Source organism: Balaenoptera physalus (assembly GCF_965194825.1).
Source record: "Balaenoptera physalus genome assembly, chromosome: 8".
Classification (NCBI taxonomy): Eukaryota; Metazoa; Chordata; class Mammalia; order Artiodactyla; family Balaenopteridae; genus Balaenoptera; species Balaenoptera physalus.
Window position 1 is genome coordinate 46,982,632 of NC_138887.1, and position 22,635 is coordinate 47,005,266.

Consider the following 22,635-nt stretch of genomic DNA (forward strand, 5'->3'; position numbering starts at 1 on the left):
TTAGAAAAAAAAACTGGTCTGTAATCTTCATAAATGTCAAGGTCTAGAAAGTGAAGGAAGAGATGAAAGAACTCTTCCATATTGATGAAGAGTAAAGAACAATGACAACTAAATGCAACACATGGTTTGGACTGGATTCTTTTTCTGTAAAGGACATATTAAGACAGTAGGTGAAGTTTGAGGATTAGATAGTAATATATTTATTATGATTATGTAGGAAAATGTCACTGTAGGAAATACACAGAGAAGTATTCATGGGTGATGGTGCATCACGTCAGCAACAGACTCTCAAATGGCTTAGGAAAAAAAGTGAATTATACTGTACATGCAACTTTCCTGTAAGTTTGAGATTAATTCTATTTCAAATAAAAACTAAAACAAAACTACAGAGAAAAACCTTTATCCATAGATTAAGTCTTCAGAACCCTATGAATAAAGAAACTTCCTAGTATGAATTAACTTGCCCAAGAACAGGTAACTAGTCAATGACAGAAGATAACATGAAATGATAGATACAAACTTCTGGCCTAGATTTATAAAGATTTTTCCCAGCTGGAGATAATTCTGTTTTGTTATTTTGGGTCATTTTAAATTGTCCAGTTCTTCACCTCAAAAATTTCAGGTATTTCTGCCTTCAAAGTTGAGTTTAAATCCAGTTTCTGATTCTGTTCTCATTGTGTTGCTCAAAGCAGGCACATGGAGATCATTGATCTCTTTGTCACCCTAAGCCAGTTCTCCAGTGGTGGCGAGGTTGGGGGCGGGGTGGGGGAGGTAAGAGATAAGTAAGGGAGCGTATGCTTTTTCTTCAATTTAATTCTGTCTCTGCTTCTCAGAGCATTCTTCCCACCTCCCATCTCTCCCCAAATGAAAACCCCAAATGAGAGATACGTACCAAAATGTTTTGGGAATGTAGAGTATTGTGGGAGAAAGAGAGAACCATTATCTTTCCTCCTCCCCAACCTAAGAAAGTATAATGACATAGTCCATATATCATTCTATAATTTTTTCACATATTGTAAAAAGTCATTTGCATTATGACTTTTTCATGTGAATATTTAAAGCACCAGTGTTTCCGGTATTCTCTGAATACAGTCCATGAGACAGCGGTTCTAATTTAATATCCTTCCATTTTTGTCAACAGCTCAGCTAAGTATTGACAACTCCAATAAGCAGCATATGCTCTTCATTCATCTTATCCCAAATAATTGTTTGAGCAAACAATTATTAGTCACTAATTTGCCATTTGTCGGAGATATTTTTATTCATGTATTTAACTACCAAATCCCTACTCTGGGGCTCATACTGATATATTGTAACATCTTATCTTATAAGTACCCTTTTGATTCATGAACCTAAATCTCCATCTTTTCCCCTCCCTCTTCCACAGTCTCCCACCTCTGCCAAGCACTTTACTAGCCCCTTCCACTGCATTCTATGGCATCTCTGTTCAATTGTAAAAGCTCTCTGCACCCTCAAACTCTTCCAGAAGTATTTTTTCAGCTATAATAACACAGTCAACATCTGGCTTTTCCCTGATGATATCTTTAACCTTAAAATCTGTCATAATGGGATAATTCTTATTTTCTCCAATTTATATGAAAAAAGAGTTAAGCATTTCCTTGGGCTTCCCTGGTGGCGCAGTGGTTAAGAATCCGCCTGCCAATGCAGGGGACACGGGTTCAAGCCCTGGTCTGGGAAGATCCCACATGCCGCTGAGCAACTAAGCCCCTGCGCCACAACTACTGAGCCTGCGCTCTAGAGCCCGTGCTCCACAACAAGCGAAACCACCACAATGAGAAGCCTGCGCACCGCATCGAAGACTAGCCCTCACCCTCTACAACTAGAGAAAGCCCACGCGCAGCAACGAAGACGCAACACAGCCAATAAGTAAATATATAAAAATTTAAAAATAAAAAAAATTTTTTTAAAGAAGTTGAAAAAAAAAAGTTAAGCATTTCCTTAATTCCCACCACCCTTTGGCTGTCCTCATGCAACTTCCATTTTTTGCCTTCCATGCCTTATGCAACCTGCTCCCTATACTGGTGCAGCCTGGCTTTCTAGGCTACACTGGCCTATGATTGACGAGGGTATGTCAAAGGGGCACAGAAGCCAACTCAAATCTGGAACAATTTGAGCAAAAAAATAAAAATTAGTATCAGGTTATAACCCAAAGTATGTAAGTGCCCATGAGTTCATACTGATATAAAGATATCACTGAGTAAAGTAATAAATGGAGAAGAAGAAATAAATCTCCCATGTAGAGCAATTCCAAATAACTGATGTAGATATTCCATCCTCAAGAACAGGGAGAATAACATCCCACTACTTAAGTGTGGGCTGAGAATAGTGACTTCCTTCCAAAGAGTACACGGTTGGGGGCAGGGGGTGTTGGCAGGAGGGTGACTTTATAATGGAGGAACCTGACAAAAACTACCTCAGCCAGGTGATCAAGATTCACATTAACAGCGGGAAGTCATGAGGACAGTATGTACCTTTGATATGTTGAAACTGGCACTTTACCTCTCTGGTCTTCCTTCCAAAAACTCATAAACCAAATCTAACTATGAGAAAAACATCAGACAAATTCCAATAGAGGTACATCCTACAGAATATCTGACCTGTACTCCTCGAAATTGTCAAGGTCATCAAAAACATGGAAAGTCTAGAAGCTTTCACAACCAAGAGGAGACACTACAACTACATGTAATATGGTATCCTGGGATCCTGGAACAGAAAAAGGGTATTAGTAAATGCTAAAGAAATCTAAATAAAGCACAGATTTTAATTAATAATACTGTATCAGTACTGGCTCGTTACTTGTAACAAATATACCATATTAATGTAAGACCTTAATAACAAGGGATACTAAACGTATGGTATATGGGGATTCTGTACCATCTTCTCCATTTTTCTATAAATCTAAAACTCTTCTAAAAAGAGAGTTTTTTGGCTACATCTAAGTTTGGTCTCTAAATCTGTGCCCTTCCTTTCTCACTGTCTACCAATTAAAATTCCAAATTTCTTAGTTTAGTATTCAAGGATCTATCAGATTATAAAATACTGTCCTCTGATCATCTGCAATTCTTCCTACCAAGAGGTGAAGTATTATCTATACATGTGGGCTTGGCCACTGACTTGCTAATATGAAACAACTAGAGGCTTAGAAAGTGAGCATTGAGACTTGTCTTCTTTGCTGCTCTTGGAACATTGCTGCCATTTGGACAATCTGAAGCCAGACGCCTGAAGTGACAACATGGAGGAGAACTAAGCCACACCAGCCATCAACCTATCAACTAGACATGTGAATGAGGCCACCCAATCCCAGTTAATCTTCCAACTGATTTCAGCTGCAGGAGTAAGCCCAGGTGAAACTGACCAACTGCTGCCAGCCCCAACTGCCAACCCATTAACAGTGAACTAATAACTGTTTTTGTAAGACACTAAAGTTGGTGTTCTGTGACACAACAAATTAGCCAAGGCTCACCGATATACTCCTCCATTACCTTACCTCACTGAAGTCACATTTCCAACCTTGTTTTCCAGAATTCCCCTATGCTCCACTCAAATTGCAGGGTTTTTATTCTCTAGAAATGCTTTACACTTTTCTGAATATTACCTCATGAAATATTACCTCTCTCCACCTAAAGTACCTTTACTCTCACATCTCTACTTAAGGAAATGTCACTCATCTTCCCTTTCTACACAAAGTTTAATACATAAATATTAAGAGGGGAGGAAATTTGGTTCATCAGAGTTCTTCTTAGAAAGTGTCTAAGAAATGCCTTGGTGTGAAGGGTAAGAGCTTGAAGGCTTTGTATGGATTAGCATATAGACTCAGCTGCAGAAACAGAAACCCAAAATACAAATAGATTAAGAAGAAGATAGACGTTTACCTCTCTCCCATGTAACAGGGCATAATCAGTCAAGGACAGGCATGGGAAAAGTCAGGTGTGTGGAACTCCGTCATGTCAATCCATCTTGTCACTCCACTATTCCTATAGCCTTTATCTGTGTAGTTAAAAATGACTCATTACCACCACACCCACATTCCAGCCAGAAGGAAGAGGTGAAAGCAAAAAGGAGGGCAGGCTCATTCCTTTAGGGAAAATACCCTGATGTTGTAAACATCAGTGCTGCATACAACACTTTGGCCAGAGTGACAGTCATGCAATTAAACCTGGCTGCACAGGAGGCTAGGAAATTATTACCAGGAATTATTATCTTGGCACACAAATATTCTACTATTACTACTGAACAAGGGAAGAATAATCATGGGGATCAGTAGTAGACTTCACCACAAGTAAGATCAAGAATATCAGCCTGCTAAAATGCTATGTCTGAGGCAAGAAGAGGAACTGGCTTTGTTTTGAGAAGTAAGAGAGAGAGTAGAAGAGAAAAAGAAGCCAGGCAAATGTTGGAAGGGTATGACTCCTTTCTTAACGTCGCTAAAATCTTGGAATGAGAAGCCCTGTGATAACTGGTGAAGACACTCAATTCTTTAAGGTAAAATCGATGCAAGAATTAAAGGAAGAGAGAAACATGATAGCATAAAACTCTGAGAACCTGCAGAAGACTATGGAAAGCTTTCAATGTAACTGGACTTTGGAACTGGGCATTTGAGACAATCTTACACTGACTTCATGAGATAGGAGACAAGAAACCCTAGCTGACATGTGAGTACTGCCACAGCACCTTTTATTATTTATTTTTGAAATATAGAAACATTATTTATTTGGAGATTTGCCATGCATGTTAAAATGCATGTTAGCATTTTTTCTTTTTCTCATTAAAGTACAATTGACTTACAATATTTATTAGTTGCAGGTGTATAACATAGTGATTCAATATTTTTATACCTTATGAAATGATCACCACTATAAGTCTAGTTACCATCTGTCACCATGCAAAGTTATTACAATATCACTGACCACATTTCCTATGTTACATTACGTCCCCATGACTTATTTATAACTGGAATTTTGTACCTCTTATTCCCCTTTACCTATGTCACCCATCCTCCCAGCCCCCCCCCACAACCACTAGTTTATTCTTTGTATCAATGAGTCTCTTTCTATCTTGTTATGTTTGTTTTTCAGATTCCGCATATAAGAGAGGTCATAAGGTATTTGTCTTTCTCTGTCTGACTTATTTCATTTAGCATAATACTTTCTAGGTCCATTCATGTTGTCACAAATGGCAAGATTTCATTCTCTTTTATGGTTGAGTAATATTTTATATATATATATATATATATATAATATATAATATACATACATCTTCTTTATCCATTCATCCACCAGTGGACACTTAAGTTGCTTCCCTATCTTGGCTATTGTAAATAATGCTGCAGTGAACACTGAGTGCATACATCATTCCAAATTAGTGTTTTCATTTTCATTGGATAAATACCCAGAAATGGAATTACTGGATTATATGGTAGTTCTATTTTTAATTTTTTGAGAAACCTCCATACTGTTTTTCCATAGTGGCTGTACCAATTTACATTCACACCAACAGTGCACAAGGCTTCCCTTTTCTCCACATTCTCACCAACCCTTGTTTTTTCTTGTCTTTTTGATAATAGGCATTCTGATAGGTGTGAGGTGATATGTCATTGTGGTTTTGATTTGCATTTCCCTGATGATTAGTGATGTTGAGCATCTTTTCATGTGCCTGTTGGCCATCTGTATGTCTTCTTTGGAAAAGTGTCTATTCAGGTCCTCTGTTCATTTTTAAAACAGATTGTTTGTTTGTTTGCTTATATTGAGCTGTATGCATTCCTTAAATATTTTGGATATTGACCCCTTATCAGACAGATCATTTGCAAATATCTTCTTCCATCTGGTAGGTTGCCATTTCATTTTGTTAGTGGTTACCTTCACTGTGCAAAAGCTTTGTAATTTGACATAGTCCCATTTGTTTATCATTTGTTTATTTTTGCTTTTGTTGCCCTTGCCTGAGGGGACAGATCCAAAAAAATATTGCTAAGACCAATGTCAAAGAGCAACCTGCCTATGTTTTCTTCTAGGAGTTTTATGGTTTCAGGTCTTACAGCTAAGTCTTTAATCAATTTTGAGTTTATTTTTGTATATGGTGTAAGAAAATGGTCTAGTTTCATTCTTTTGCATGTAGCTGTCAAGCTTTTCCAACACCAGTTATTAAAGACACTCTTTTCACCATTGTATACGCTTGCCTCCTTTGTCATAGATTAGTTGACCATGTAAGCATGGGTTTATTTCTGGGCTCTCTATTCTGTCATTGACCTATGTGTCTGTTTTTGTGCCAGTACCATACTGTTTTGATTATTATAGCTTTGCAGTATAGTCTGAAATCAGGGAAGAAGTAAAACTGTCACTATTTGCAGATTACATGATACTATATATAGAAAACCCTAAAGACTCCACCAAAAAACTATTAGAACTAATAAATGAATTCAGTAAAGTTGCAGGATACTAAATACACAAAAATTGGTTGCATTTCTATACACTAACAACAAACTATCACATAGAGACACTACTACATATAAATAGATAATCAGGGACTTCCCTGGTGGTCCAGTGGTAAAGAATCCGCCTTACAATGCAGGGGACGCGGGTTTGACTCCTGGTCAGGGAACTAAGATCCCACATGCCACAGGGCAACTAAGCCCACGTGCCACAACTACTGAGCTCACGTGCCTCAACTAGAGCCCACGTGCCACAAACTACAGAGCCCACGTGCCCTGGAGCCTGCGTGCCACAACTACAGAGCCCACATGCCCTGGAGCCTGCATGCCACAACTAGAGAAGAGAAAACCCGCACACCACAACTAGAGAAGAGAAAAGCCCCGCACACCACAACTAGAGAGAAGCCCACGCACCACAACGAAGAGCCTGTGCTCCACAATGAAAGATCCCATGTGCCTCAGCTAAGACCTGACGCAGCCAAAAATAAATAAAATAAATAAATAAATCTTTAAAAAAATAAAATAAAACAAAATAGATAATCAACAAGGACCTATTGTATAGCATAGAGAACTCTACTCAATATTCTGTAATAACCTATATGGGAAAAGAATCTGAAAAAGAATAGATATATGTATATGTATAACTGAATCACTTTGCTGTACACCTGAAACTAATACAACATTGTAAATCAACTATACTCCAATATAAAATAACAATTACATTAAAAAAAAAAAAAAACTGACCAAGCCTGGCCAGATTAACCCTAAGCCCTACAGTAAAATCTATCAGTCAATAATCTCTCCCTCTGCTTCCTCCCCATAGCTTCTAAACATAGGATTTCATTGTCTCGCTCTCATGAGACAGAGAGCCAAGGAAGGCCAGGTATTTTAAGAACACCTCCAGTATGAAAAAGAAAAAAGAAACAAGAAGAAAGAAGGAACTTAAAAAAAAAAAAAAAAAACCTACCAAAAAGAGAAATTAAGAAAATCCATTTACAATTGCATCAAAAAGAATAAAATATCTAGGAAAAAATTTATACTCTGAAAACTATATGGCAACTGACAAAATTAAAAATGACACAAATACAGTATGTCCCTTACATATGAATGAGTTCTGTTCCAAGAGCGCATTTGTTCATAAGTCCAACAAAGTTAGACTAATAATACAATTGGCTATAAAGTACTGTACTGTAATAGGTTTATAATACTTTTCACACAAATAAGACATAAAAAACATTTTTAATCTTATAGTACAGTACCTTGAAAAGTATGGTAGTACGGTATAACAGCTGGTATACAGGCGCTGGCATCGAGTGAACAGGCAAGAAGAGTTACTGACTGGAGGAGGAAGAGGAGGTGGGAGATGGTAGAGCTGAAGGATTGTCAGCAATAGGAGATGGAGGGCAAGCTGCAACTTCACTCACACCTGACGTTGATGGCACAGGTTCTGGTTCCTTGCTGGATTCAATTCTATCTACCCTCCTGAAAAAACAATCCAGTGATGTCTGGTAGTAGCTCTTTTTTCTCATCGTAGATGACACGGTAGCATTGGATTGCATTCTGAACGGCTGCTGCAACCTTTATGTACTATTCTATGTTCGAGCCCTGTGCCTCAAAAATTAACAATGCCTCCTCAAATAGAACTAACTTACATGATTGGACACATGAACGCATGTTCGAATCTTTCAAAGTTCTCATCTTGAAGGCTTGTATATAGGGGACTTATTGTAAATGGAAAAATATACTGTGCTCATGGATTTGAACAATTAATATTGTTAAAGCTTCCATACTATGAAAAGCAATCTACAGATTTAATGCAATTCCTATCAAAATAGTCATGGCACGTTTCATAGAACTAGGACAAATAATCCTAAAATTTGTATGGAACCACAAAAGACCCTGAATAGCCAAAGCAATCTTGAGAAAGCAGAACAAAGCTGCAGGTACCACAGCTCCTTTTAAAGTCCACAACTTTTAAACAAACAAGGGTTCTAGGGGCAGGATTAAGCATGGTAGAAAAAACATGGTTTCTTTTAAAAAAAAAATCAGTGTAGATTTCCTAATTGTGCTACTTACAGCAACTTTGAAGTTAGCAATTTGAGAGAGCTTTTAATTAGGCTTAACATAGTGTTAGTTTTGGCTACTGGAAATAGACATGAAGTATGAATCACTTTCTTAACAGAAATGTAGGCTAAATGTAACCATCACAGATTTTAAGAACTTCACCTAAATTTCTTCTCAGCCACATTTTCTGTACTGACACCGAGACATCAGTAAAGGAAACAGGATGAACTAGCCAATTTCTGTCTTTCCAAAACAGTCCAAATAGACTATAGTTTATAATGTCAGTGGAAATGACACAGCAGATGGACAACTGCACGTCTGACAGATTGCAACATGCCTGATTACAAAATAATTCGTTGTTGAATAGGCCTCATCACCAGTAGAAGCTCTCATGGAGAAAGTTTCTTTAGAATCAAATAAACATAAAGCAAGAGTCATCAGGAAGCCCTATGTGAGCCTCCATGTGTCATTTTTCCAGATTTAACCAGGTACAAGAAGGCCCTCTTAGAAGAAATTCCTTGTGGAACAAGCTACACCTGCCCTTCTGATGTAAGCTGTGGGAGAAGGCACGTTAAAAATGTCTGGTCAACCAGGAAATGTAGAACATGACTCTGCCTCTTTGAGCTACTGGCGGAACTTCCATTTCCTGCCCAGATATTCAGGTAACCTCTATGTTACTAATTACTGACATGTAGAATTCAGGTAATTTCTATAACTATTTCATATTATTAGTAATGTAATAAATATGGGAATATCTATTGCATCAACATTTCTTTTCTGCACCACCATGGCTTGCAAGTGCTTGCATCAGTTATATTTTAAAATATGTTGAAAGTAATATGTAACAAGAATTTTCAGCTTCTAACCTATAAGATTTTCAAAATCCTAATCTTTTTAATCCTTCATCTCCTGTGAGAGGGCTCAACACCTCTGAACTGTGCCCTATTACCACTTCTGTGCCCTCTTGCCACTGTCTTATCTCCCTATCATTGGAAAGGACTCAGGTGGATACTCCACTTCCAGCCTTTTGAAACCCAGAAGCATCTCTGTAGTCTTTGGAAAGCACTCTGCTGAGTTGCTTGTCTACTAAAAATACTGGTAATTCCCAGGTACATGTTTCCTTCAGTCTCCATTTCCTATGGTACAATTTTGTAAATTGGAATTCCAGTCCTGGGTATACATTCCATACCTCCCAAATTTCAAAATCTATCACAAATAAATAAATAGATAAAAAGATAATGAACTATGACATGTACACATACTTTGTGCAAACTTTTATTATGTAAAATCAAATACCACTTAATATAAATGCTGTATGTTAATTATTCCTTTAGTATAATCATATCTTTGAGCTATTAATGAGTTGCTGTTCCTTCCTGCACTTTCTTATACCTGTTATCCTTCCCCCACCATAAAGGCAGCTTTGATAGTTTTCCATGCTCTGATTCAGAGGAAGAACATACATACAGGCTAGAACTAAGAAGTTAATTAAATTTCTGAATGGATTTTTATAAATTTATGTGAGACCATATTGAAATCCAGAACTTTTCATCTTTAAGAGCCAGGAACTATAAAGGAAAAAAAAGGATTTTTGAGGATTCTAAAACCTTTCATTTAAAAAGTAAGAGAAGGGTCTAGAGCACCTAGATCAGAGTTTATATCATGAACCAGAGCATGGGGAAAATGTTAATGATATAAGAGCAGTTTTTCCAACCAAAAGGAAATTAAAATGTTTATAAGCTAACAAGTGCTAATAGGTACCTGAGAAGGACCCCCCATATGCTATTTCTTTCTTGGAGTCAAAATCCTAGGTTAGAGGAAGAAAAAGAAATAGAAACCCCAGGTAAGTCTGTGGGGATGCCAAAGAAGAGGGGAATACTTTCTGGCTTTCCAAGGTTTAATCCAAAAGACTCCATGCTATGGTTAGCTAATGCTGAAAAAAAATTACTCTAAAACATAGTGGCTTCAAACAACAGTAATCATTTTATTACCACTCATAGTTTCTATGGATCAGAATTTTAGGAAAGGCTGGGATAGGCAGTTCCACCTTGCAGGTGTCTCATGCCTTTGCAGTCAGATAATGGTGGGCACTGTAACAATGGATGGAGGGTGCCCACAAATTCCTTCAAAAGGTGGACCCCAATTCCTATCCCCTTGAGTGTGGGTTTACCATAGTGACTCACTTCTAATAAATGGATTAAAATATAAGTGACAATGTGTAACCTCTGAAACTAGGTCATTAAAGGCACTGCAGCATCCTTACTCTTGGATCACTTGCTCTTGGGGAAGCCAGCTGCCCTGTGCTTGAGGACACTCAAGCAGCTCTATGGAAAGGCCCACATAGTGGGAACTGAAGCCCCCAACCAACAGCCAAGGATGAAGCCTCTTGCCAACAGCCATATGAGTAAGCCATCTGGGAACTAGCTCTTCTAGTCTCAGTCAAGCCTTCAGATGACTGAAGCCCCAGCTGACACCTTGATAGCAAGTTCATGAGAGTCCCTAAGAAAATCACCTAGCTAAGCCCTCTTGAACTCCTGACCCACAGAAACTGTGAGATAATAAATGCTTGCTGTTTTAAGCCACTACATTTTGGGGTAATTTGTTAGGCAGCAATAGATAACTAATTTGGAGGGGAGGCTGGAGCAGCTAGGGGATCTCCAATCATCCTTCTTTTTTATGTTCTTAGTGCCTCTCCACGTGGTTTTTCTGAATGGGCTAGTTTGGGCTTCCTCACAGTATGGCAGCTGGACTGCTTATATGATGGCTGCTTACTTGTTGGCTGCCAGGTCTTTTATAACCTATCTTCAGAAGTCCTATAGCACCACTTCCTACATACTTTATTGGTTAAAAACGGCCACAAAACCTGTCCAGTTTCAAGGGGAGAAGTCATACACCTCCACCTCTTGATGGAAGGAGTATCAAACCGTATTATATGAAGAGCACATTGGATGGGAAATACTGTTGCAGCCATGTTTAGAAAATGCAACTTTCCACACTGTAAGCCTTCCACATTTAAGCCAAGTACCACATCCAACAAGGCATTTGAATAACAGATTAACAGAGTTATAAATTTAGGAGTCATCAGTGTATAGAGAGCAACTGTAGCCACTGCAGTGGATGATATCACTTAGAAAGAGGATAGTGTGAGGAAGAGATGTAGGCCTAGGAGGTCACCATGAAGAACTATGAAATTTAAAAGCCAGGCCAGCTAAGAAGCATTTAGAGAGGTAGAAGGAATGCCAGAGTACTGTATCTCAAAGCCAAGAAAAAAAGAGTATTCGAAGAAGAATGACATAGTCATTTAAGGAGCAAATGCTGCTAAAAATTAAGGTAAATGATAATAGAATATTTTCATGGATTTAACAATGTGGAAGTCGTTAATGATCTTCAGAGGCATGTTGGAGGCAGAAACCAGGCTATAATGGTTGAAAACATAGAAGAAGGAATGAGCATAGTCCTGGGAGGGAGATGAGATCAAAAAACACAAAAGAAGGGATTAGCTTTGAATAAGAGAAGGAACATCTCCAGGATTGGAGGAAAGGAGTTTAGGATGAGCTCAGATGAGCACATAAGCAGGGGCAGGGGTGGGGGCAGCAGGCTGCTGAGGAAGTTAATGCTTAAAAGTCTCTGTAAAGGTCATTTGTTGAGAGAGTAGAACGAATAGCTATTAGAGTCTGAGGAGGTCTCTGAAGGCCTGTTGCTGAGGAAATGACAGACTCATTCATTGCAAACCTATAGTGTATAATCTATGACTTTAAAAAAAGTTACTTGGGGTTGAATTTCACCTTTTGTTTGCTTAAACAACAATAAAAAGAAGTGAACTCAACCATTTTGATTCCTATTTTCAATTTAATAAAAATAAAATATCTGATATCAGATTTTCCTACCAAGTGAATATGGAAACGGTAGGAAAACACTGGTCACTTATTGCATCCTACCATTAGGTATAAGCCACCTATCCTAGGAATATCTAATTTCTAAATCCTTCATTCAATTTATTACTTTATAAAAGTGTAGTTGTGATGACGAGAGAGGTAGGAAAGGACTAAAAGCAGAGGGTTTCAGGTTTATTTTCATTTTTACCCATTTCAAGAGACAGACTGCTTATACTATACCTACTACAACATTTTCAAATAACATAGTTATTTATAACATTATATATGAGGCACTGTTGTATCACTTATTTCCCTGCAATTGGTCTACAACGGGAAAGCAGCATGGGTTCCTCTGAGACTCTTGTGAAAATTTATTACAGGCTCAAGATCAAGAGTGTGCTCAACAGAGAATGATTCCACAGCAGATGGCTCTTTGGAAAAGGAAAAGAGAGAAAAGACTGCAGTATCATGTGAAATGGGCTCTTGTTCAACAAAAGTGAGCTTATCCAATTATAATGGAAATAGAGAAAGGGGTAACAAAGGCTGTAATAGCCTTATGTCTTGCTACACCAGGTTGAACCATCACAGACTAAAATTCAGCATAAATGTTAACCTTCTGGTAAGAAACATAAAAGACACAGGAAGAAAACATTAGTGATACTCTCACTGCTGAAGTTACATATCTTTTTTTACCCTAGGTTTGCTAATATAAATATAATCCTGCTGCAGTGGCTACAATTATATGATTATATATAATAATAATATTCACAAGTCTGAAAGATGGCCCATATAAACTCTGCTTTCCTAATCCTGTTATTCCCAATTTCATTAAATTAACAATTATATATTACATGTCTTCACCAGGTCTGTCCACTTAAGGTGCAGTTGTTATAACAAAGGTATTATGCTCTGGAATTTAATTTACTATGGTTATATTTAATATAAGATAGATATTCTTTATGAAACAGAAACAGACTCACAGACATAAGAGAACAGACTAGTGGTTGCCAAGGGGGGTGAGGGTGGGGAAGGGAAGGATTGGGAGTTTGGGGTTAGCAGATGCAAACTATTATATATAGGAGGGATAAACAACAACGTCCTCCTGTATAGCACAGGGAACTATATTCAATATCCTGTGAGAAACCATAACGGAAAAGGATATGAAAAAGAATGTATATATATGTATAACAATCACTTTGTTGTACAGCAGAAATTAACACAACATTGTAAATCAACTATATTTCAATTAAATAAATTTTTTAAATATATATATATAATGTAGATATTCTTAAATTAGGTAGGTATTATAAGACTAGGTTGATATTTCAGGTAATTTGGGGGGAGGAATAGCTTGCTTGAAAAACAGTGTTTCCTACTGAGTTTAGATTTTACCTCTAACAATTTCAGGTCAAGAAAAACCTTTACCTTGCATGTGTCTGTATGCATCTGTTGCATGTATATTAAGGGTATCCAATGCATCCTTAAGTAAGAGGCCATATCACTTTCTCTAGTGCTTAAAACACTTTGCCCAGAAACATGAAAACAGGCCAATTTCCAAGAAACAGTTTCAGAGAAACAAAAAATGTAAAACAATGGAACTTATAATATCCCTTTCCATACCTTTCAGCAATAGACTGCCACTATGAAACACAGTATAAAATAAGTTTAAAAGATATCTAGAAAGACTACTTGCTAGCTATTATGATTTCAATACAAATCTTAATATATTAAAGAATTTTTTATATACCAATCCTCTTCACTGAAATAAAATTGTTGCCCTAAGAAATCCTACTCAACAAATAAGGCAATTCTCTTTTCCTGCTTTTCATTATTTGTTGTTATGATGGATAAAGACAAATAATAATAGCTGACATTTTTGAGCACCTACTATTTGCCAGATATGTTTCAAAGTGCTTTGACTAAGCAAGACCAAGAGATTGGTCCATCTTTCCTAATATTTGCAATTTAGATCAATCTGATGATACTAAGTGATTTGATTCATATTTTGTCTTAATCCCTCATTAAGTTAATTATGAGCAAGTTTCAGGGGCAGTTGCAATAATTTAGTAAATTACAAGAGTTAACCAAGAGTTTTGTACAAAGACACGTTGGAAAAAAACTACTATAATGTAAGCTCCTCCATCCCTTGTCTCTCCTGACCACTTCCATATTCCCTATGCCTAGGATAGCGCTCAATACAAAGGACATGCTCACGGAAGGTCTGCTGAATGAAAGGAAGGAATGGGTGTATCACAAATGTGCAAACTCCTGGAAGCTATAAAGGTTACGCAGGTTCCTTGTTTCTTTCTCTGTCACTGCATATTCTGGGCAAGAGAATCAGATATACATCGAATAAAAGAGAAGGGAATTAATCAATGACAAGTCATTAAATGCTAGAGGGCCTTTCACATTTGAATTTCAAAGCATAATCCCTTTGGTTTTACTATTGTTGAGGCTTGTCATTTGTCTACCACAGCTTATCACTAACAAATTCAAGGCACAGAATTCCCATCTACTGTTGTAGCTACTGGTCTGGGGGAAAAAAAAAAAAAAATCTTGCTGAACAATAAGGACATCTGCTGGTTAAAATGCAACACTTCTATCCTTAAAATACTGCATCTAGATGGACAAGATTTGGGTAATAAAGTTTAGAATAAGGCCGAACATGTGGCATCTTGTTAAAATAACCTCCTTCTACTAGAGTAATAATAAAGGTAACATTTGTTTGTTTCATTCCAGAGTTGCCCGAGTAGTGACACCATCTGAAAAAAGACTGAGCTCTCCTGCCAAAAAATAAAAATGGCTAGGTTTCTGATCTCCTGGTTTAAGACACAATTATCTTTGAACTCAACAAACATCTAAGTGTCTGCTAAGTTAAGGTACTGTACCAGATGCTGGCAAACTGAAGCTATAAGACAAGGCAGAGGCAGCAGATGGTCCAGCCTTAGAGGAATGGGGTATTGAACTCAGTTAACATCAGCAAGAGACTGAGCCTACTACTTACCAGCACTGTGCTCTCACCATTTTATAAACATTATAGACCAGCTGCTTTCTACAAACACACTCTTTCCCACACTAGCTGAACAAATGCCTTCCCACCTCCCGCCCCCTACTCTGGTAATCTGTCACCTTTCCAGTCCCTGCTCAAGTGTCTCCTCAGAAAACCCAGCTCTGAACTCCCTACATAAAGTTCACCTTCAGAGTTTAGAACCTACCAAATTGGCAATTACCAATTGATTTACCAATATATGGTCCCTCTCCCTTCTAGGCCAGACTATAAAGGAACAGATATTTGAATCTGGGTTCAAACATTCTCCCAATTTTAGTAAAGTAACTTAACTGTTTCTCTTTCATTTTGCCCACAGAATTTTCAAGGACAGAATGAAAACTTCCATCCTCACTTGCTGGGAAGATCTGAAGTCTTAGTTCTCCATTCTCCTAACTGGAAGAGGAACCAATTTTTGCTAATGTTCCATGAATAGGCCTCAGTAAAGATCTATTGCAAAAGAAAATGAAGTGAAGAGGTAACCAGGCTGAAAGATTAAAAGAGATGTAGAGATGAGACACTGACATGAAATGGAGAGCAGGAAAGGGGTTATGAGATGGGAGTGCCATAAGTCCCAGACAAAAGCCTGGGGGAGGAATCTCAGACAGAAGAGGACTTGGAAGAGCCTGATGTGTTGGCCTAACTAGGGAGTTTGCTCATTCCTCTCTTAGCACAGGAATCCCCATCAGCTTGTCAGAAATTCTGGCAGGGCTTCCAGCGTATACACAGGAGTTGTATTAATAGGACTCAGAGACTGTGTAGAAAGAAAATGGGCTACTCAATAATTATATTTTTCATTTACTTTGAACAGAAGTCCTTGCAAACATCTCTTTATTCTGAATCATGACATCCAGGACATGAGACAATCATTAAACAATAAAACCTGCCTCTCAGTATTTGAAACACTTTTATATTAACATATCAACCTTTCAAAAAAGGAAGGTCATTTCATCAATACTCTATTGCTGATGAGCTTCATGAAAGTGTTATAAAAAATCTGAAGTCCAACAGAGTTAATCATAACTAGCAAATGCAGTAAATACCATAACTGTGCTATACTTTTATAATACCTTCTATTTATGAAAAAACTATTCTTCACCATTTTTCTACAAAATATTTAATTACTAATTAGGTAAATCCTAAGATAATATTAAAAATCTCATGCATTCCCTAGGTACATATTGACTAAGTAGTGAGGTAGGAAACACCGAGAATTATAGTTGCAGAAAGTTGCTCTAGGTTTAAACTTATGTTTAGATAGTCTTATGTTGATAATGCAAGTTAAAGATATAGAGGTGTTACTATTATAGGTTCACTTTTAAAATTATGTATTAAACTAATACTAAAATACACTTGTTTTCCCCAAGAAAACACCAATTGACCTTGGGAAAAGGTAATTATGAAAGAAACTCACCCAGAAAGGAAGAAATAATTATGAGGATGCACTTGACTTTTTTTAGGGAATTAACAAGCGAAGTGCAGACTAACCTAAGATTTTTCAGAAGAGAATGGGTAGCAACTATAATTTAGATAACACTCTCTTATGCCTCAGTGAAGAAGAATCCTACACTGTAATGCTTTGTGGAAAATGTAGCTAATTAAGAACCAACTCCTCATAAATGGTAATGTTAACAATTTTACATATGTAACTATTATCTCATTAGAACTCCACTTTGAGTAATTTAATTGTTTTTCTGGTTCACGGGTTTATTAGTTTCCATATTTAAGTGCTTACTACATATGACAGGCTCTGTGCAAAGCATGTTGCCTAGATTATTCTGGGAGATAGATTTTAGTATCCCCACTTTTCAAAAGCAAACGAAGCTTAGAGATGCGAAGTACCATACCCACCGCTAAGCAATAAAGTCAAGATTCACACTCGGGTCTGACTTCAACATCTATACCACAACACTCTCCTGCCTCATGGTGTTGGTTACCTATTATTTATGTACTCATTTAAAAATTGAACGATATATGCCATAACCACAGTGGGATGCAGAGATTACCACAAACTGATAATAAAGTTAGATGCAATAACATGCTGCTCTTGACAGTTATTTTTGAAAACTAGTCAAATGTATCCTTCTTCCAGTTCAGTAAAGACTCTGGAAACTGGTTGTAATAATTTTTCATTATAAAAAGACTGTTGCCAAAGTGCACTTTTTGAGCTGCAGAAGGGTAGTTCAGAGCATAGGCTCTGGAGCTGAGGCTTTCATTCTGACTCTACCATTTATTTGCTGTGTTTCCTTGGACACATTCCTTCACTTTTTTGGTTCTTGTCTAAAGTGGGAATCATTTGTAATAACTATACTGAAGCTTTGGCAATTGTGAACATTACATGTGTTTAATATACGTAAAGCATTTAAATGACACATAAGCACTCAAAAAATGTTAGCTAACCTTGTCCAAATCCAGGCCCTTTTATATTTTCTTTTTTTTTAAATAGACCTTATTTTGGGGGACAGTTTAAGATTCACAGCAAAGTTGAGGGGAAGATACAGAGACTTCCCACATCCTCCCTGCCCTACACATGAACATTATCAACATACCCCACCGGAGTGGTACATTTATTTGCAAATGATGAACCAACATTGACATATCATTAACAACCAAAGTCCGTGGGTTACATTAGGGTTCACTATCTGTGTTGTACATTGTATGGGTTTTGATAAATATATAATGGCATGTATCTACCATTACAGCATTATACAAAATCATTTCGCTGCCTTAAAAAAATCCTCTGTGCTCCACCTATTTCTCTTTCTCTGGCCTCAAACCCTGGCAACTACTGACCTTTTTACTATCTCCATAGTTTTGCCCTTTCCAGAAAGTCAGATAGTTGGAATCATTCAGTAGGTAGCCTTTTCAGACAGACTTCTTTCACTTAGTGGCATGCACTTAAGATTCCTCCATGTCTTTTCATGGCTCGACAGCTCAATTCTTTTTAGCACTGAATAATACTCCATTATATGGATGTACCACAGTTTATCCATTTGCCTATTGAAGCACATCTTGGTTGCTTCTAAGTTTTGGCAATTCCAATGAAGTTGGTATAAATATCTCTGTGCAGCTTTTTATGTGGAGGTAAGGCTTCAACTATTTGGGGTAAATATCAAGGAGCAATTAATGGATCACATGGTAAGAATATGCTTAGTTCTCTAGGAAACCACCAAACTGTCTCCCAAAGTGGCTGTACCATTCAGCATTCCCTCTATCAATGAATGAGAGTTCCTATTGCTCCAAAGCCTTATCAGCCCTTGGTGTTGTCAGCGTTTGGGATTTTAGCACTTCTGATTGGTGTGTGATGGTATTTCGTTTTACACTCTTTTTTATGAAATGCAACATTTATGAGTGAGACAGTTACCCCAAAGAATAGATAATGTGGACTACTGGTGAAAACTGTGTACATTTGGCTTAAAATCGAAACAAATATTTATCTATGTAAACCCATTTCAGTGTGTACTTTTTCCCCTTTCTTCAATGAATTAGTGTCACTTCCACTAAGTCTTCCAACTACATTTTGTATTCAAAAGAAACCGAGGTTACAAAAAAAAATTTTTTTATGCCAAAAGAGAGGAAAAGAAATCACTAAGCATTATCAACTTCATTAGTTAAGACCAATTCAAGACGTACGTATACACACTCTTGACGGCCTTCATTTGACCTTTACAACCGATGCTCACTACACTCCCATTGTGACAATGTAGTGTAAGTCTACACATAGTTGCTGGATGCAAGAATATTTGTCAAATCTAATTTCTAAACTCCTCTCATCCCACTAGCAAAAGAAAAGCAGCGTACAATAAATCAATTTTATAAACAAGTGAAATGAATCCTAAGAAGAGTGGTAACAGGGTTCCGACCACTAAATCTTCGGAACTCTTTGGGAGACTGGGTTTGACACATACACACTACTTTATATAAAACAGCTACCTAACAAGAAGCTACTGTATAGCCCAGGGAACTCTATTCCCAACTCTGTAATGACCTATGTGGGAACAGACTCTAAAAAAGAGTGGATATATGTACAAGTATAACTGACTCGCTGTACAGCAGAAACTAACACAACATTGTAAATCAACTATACTCCAGTAAAAAAAAAAATTAATTAAAAAAATTTTCAGGACTCTTTCAAAAGAAAAATCTCTGCAGGAGTCTCTGGAAGCTTAAAGACTCTCTGGGGGCGGGGCCGAGTATTGGTCTTCCCTGAAAGCTCCCCAGGCTAACTGAAGAGCATCCACTTTAGAAAAGCCGTGCTTTATAAGGCGTACTGTGCACTACAGAACAGCATATTCCTACATTCACACAGGATACATTTCACCAAGAATTGCATCATACGCCCAACGGGTAACACCCCTACGCGCCTACGGCAAGGCAGACCAAGTCAGAAGAGCCAGACAAACAATTCCCGGTTATCGTCTGCACCCAGACCCTGCTTTCTAACAGTTCCACACGCGAGGCTCCCTCCGCTCCGAGGCCCAGAATAATTACGAAAGTCGGCTGGCGAGGCCCAACTGTCGCCGAGCCAGGAAAACCACAGCTGCGCCAAAGAAAGAAGGTCCTCCTTCATGGCATCAGTCAGTACCTATTTCCTTGTAGGAGGAGGAGAAAAGAGCAGACAACGAACAACTCCCACTCAGACGGGGCTCGAAGCTCAAATAACCAGAGACCTTTTTTCGCGCTCCGACTTGGCCGGAAGTGACGCCACGGCCGGCGCGCAGGGCCGCCCCCAGGGAGAGGAGGCCGGGCGGGGGAGCGCGCGGGGGCTGGGGGCGGGGCGCGGCCGTAGCTCCGTTTCCGGTGGCTTGTCGCGCTCGCTCACTCCAGCTGCAGCCACTCTTGCCCGTGGCTGCTTCCTCCATCCTGGTATTTTTTGGAGCCTCCATCCTGGTTCTTCCAAAGTGCCCGGACCCAAAACAGGAAGTAAGTGCGATGGAAGCCTCAGGTCCCAAGCGCCGCTAGGGCCGCTCCGCCCAGTGGAGCCTGTCCGGCCCCCTTGCTGCCCGCCTGCTCTCGCCGGCCGGCGCCAGCTGCTGGCGCTCGGGCATCGCGGGCGGGGTGGGAGCTGGGCCTTCGTGACGCTGAAGCTGCAGTCCCCTCACGCTCACGCCAGGGCCTCCCTCTCGGGGCCGGGCCTGCGGCGGTGGCGTGGGCTGCAGAGCAGGGTAGCGAGCGGCCGCGGAGGCACAGCTAGCGATCCGGCGGGGGCGGAAAATGGCGGCGGCTTCGGAGGAGCTAAATGGCGCCGGGACCCCTGGGGGTGGGGTGGGCCGGGAGCTTGGCGAGAGAATCGGGCCCGGGAACCCCGAGAGTATGGAAGCCCGCCTTGCTTTTTCGTAGAGTTCCTTTTTTACGTTTTTGTTACCTTTTCGGTTTTATTTGGTACGGTGAAGGAGAGGTGAGGTTGGATGGGATCGAGAGAGTTGGGGCTTGTCTCGCGCCACCCCCACCGTACCCCCTCTTTTTTCCTCTTACCTTTTCGCCTCTTCGACTCTGCTCCCACCTTTTGGGGTTCACTCTCGCTCAGCTGTTCATGGCCCAAGCGGAAGGGATCGGGGTTGCTCGCCGAACCATCTCTGTCAGCCTGAGGCTCTTTTAAAAGGGAAAGAGAGGAGCTGGAGTGCGGGGAGACAGACCTAACCCGGCAGAGAACAGGAAAATGAGCGTGCAAAATAGGGATTGTCGTATTTTGACGAGTTCCGAGGAAGTTCTTTAAATTTTTAATGTTTTTCGTCCTTTAAAGTAGATTTTGAGAATCTTCAGGCAGTCTGCGGCATAGGTTTGAGGGTAGAAGTGGCCAATTCTCTGCAGTTGAATGGTACAGCATGTGTTTTTAGAATAAAAATAATTCGGTGTAGATAAGGAGAGGTGATAAATCTGTGAAATGCAAAAGTCAGGGCTCCCTTTCCCTGATTGAATTTGGAAATTCGCATTCAATGGTTATTTTCTTGTAACTTGATTCATCGTTGTGCACCTTCTTTCTGACCGTAGGTGAGGCTGCTTGTTGGGACATTTGACAAAAAGTGTATTCTGTAGGAGTACTTCCTAATGTTCAGTATTTTAAACTTAACAGTAATATCGTTTGGAAGTATTTTATCTTTTACGGATTTTACCTTTATTTTGATTTCCCGAAGACAACCATTTTTAGCTTTTACGCTCCAGTTCAAGTAAGACATTCTTGCATTGTGTTGACAGTTTTACAGACAGAAAAACTATTTTTCAGGGAAGGATTTTCATATTTTTCCATTACTTCAGTTTTTTTTCTTTGAGCTGCTCTTAAACTTGTGTTTCAAATAACTTTGAGTGTCACTGCATTTTTTTTTCTATTTATTTATTAATTTGAATAATTTACCAGCATTTAAACGTTTAAAGACCGTGCTGATAGTACACCAAAAACTTACCTTTTTACTGTGATGCTGTAGTGGTGGTAAGATACATTTATTAGGTTAAGATTTAGAGAGTTAGTTAAGGTTCAGGAAGAAATTAAGTTTATGTTCCTTGCCGTTACAAAAATTGTCAGTCCGTTTGACTAAAATTTGGTGTGAGAATAAAGTTTTTTTCCCTTCATTCACAAGGGACAAAAACTAGCCTGATCATTTCTGGGGAAAAAATTCCGTGTTAGTTATGAAGAAAAAATATTTCATGTTTCGTGATAATCTTATTATTTTAACTCCCATATACTAAGTACTTTATGTGCCACCAAACAACCTAATTTTTTTTTTTTTTTTTTTTTACTATTTTAGTTGATAGGCTCACCCCAAAATATGCTTTTTGGGACTGATCTAGAACCTGCATATTCTCCGTGAATCTCTTTAATTGATTGCAGTTGAGCTAGATGGTGGAGCCAAAATGCTATTGCCCTGTCTTCATCAACAGTTAATCAGTAAGTACTGGGCATTGCATACTTATATAGAACTTTAAGTCCACACTTTGAGCAGTTATATGAATAAATATATGCTATATAAACATTTTTCTCTGGGTGTTCAGGTTTTAGAAGTATTTTGAGGGGAAACAGTCATGGGAAATGGTTACTGGTAGAGAATTATACCCCAAAAGAAGGTAGTTGTCTTCTTTAGTCTTTTTTTTTTTTTTCTTTTTCCCAAGTTCTCTTCTTTTTACAGGCTTTTTTTAAGATGTAGAAAAGTTACCTCATTTCACCCCAGGGCAGCGGGAGAGAGAAGTGTATTTGTAAAGTTAGCTAGATG

At 38.6% G+C, this 22,635-nt stretch overlaps 2 protein-coding genes across 26 annotated transcripts in view; one reads left to right on the plus strand and one right to left on the minus strand.

Moving 5' to 3' along the window:
- LOC309665796 (uncharacterized protein) overlaps positions 1 to 22,175 on the minus strand; it is a gene marked incomplete at its 5' end in the record, with an annotated part of 60,504 nt that extends 38,329 nt beyond the window's left edge. For 5 of the 23 annotated variants that reach the window (XR_014266696.1, XR_014266697.1, XR_014266698.1 and 2 more), the window contains one exon: positions 20,906 to 22,175. Coding sequence is in view for 3 of the 23 variants with exons in the window: in XM_082472523.1 (XP_082328649.1) it covers positions 20,016 to 20,316 (301 nt within the window). Of the gene's footprint in view, positions 1 to 3,893; positions 4,009 to 20,015; positions 20,317 to 20,905 lie in introns of those variants that run through there. The other 18 variants (XR_014266711.1, XR_014266712.1, XR_014266713.1 and 15 more) reach the window with 13 other exon arrangements.
- DMTF1 (cyclin D binding myb like transcription factor 1) overlaps positions 20,216 to 22,635 on the plus strand; it is a 51,215-nt gene continuing 48,795 nt past the window's right edge. For 2 of the 3 annotated variants that reach the window (XM_082472485.1, XM_082472486.1), the window contains exon 1: positions 20,216 to 20,353. The gene's annotated coding sequence lies outside the window, so the exon portion shown is untranslated. Of the gene's footprint in view, positions 20,354 to 22,208; positions 22,314 to 22,635 lie in introns of those variants that run through there. The other variant, XM_082472487.1, reaches the window with a different exon arrangement.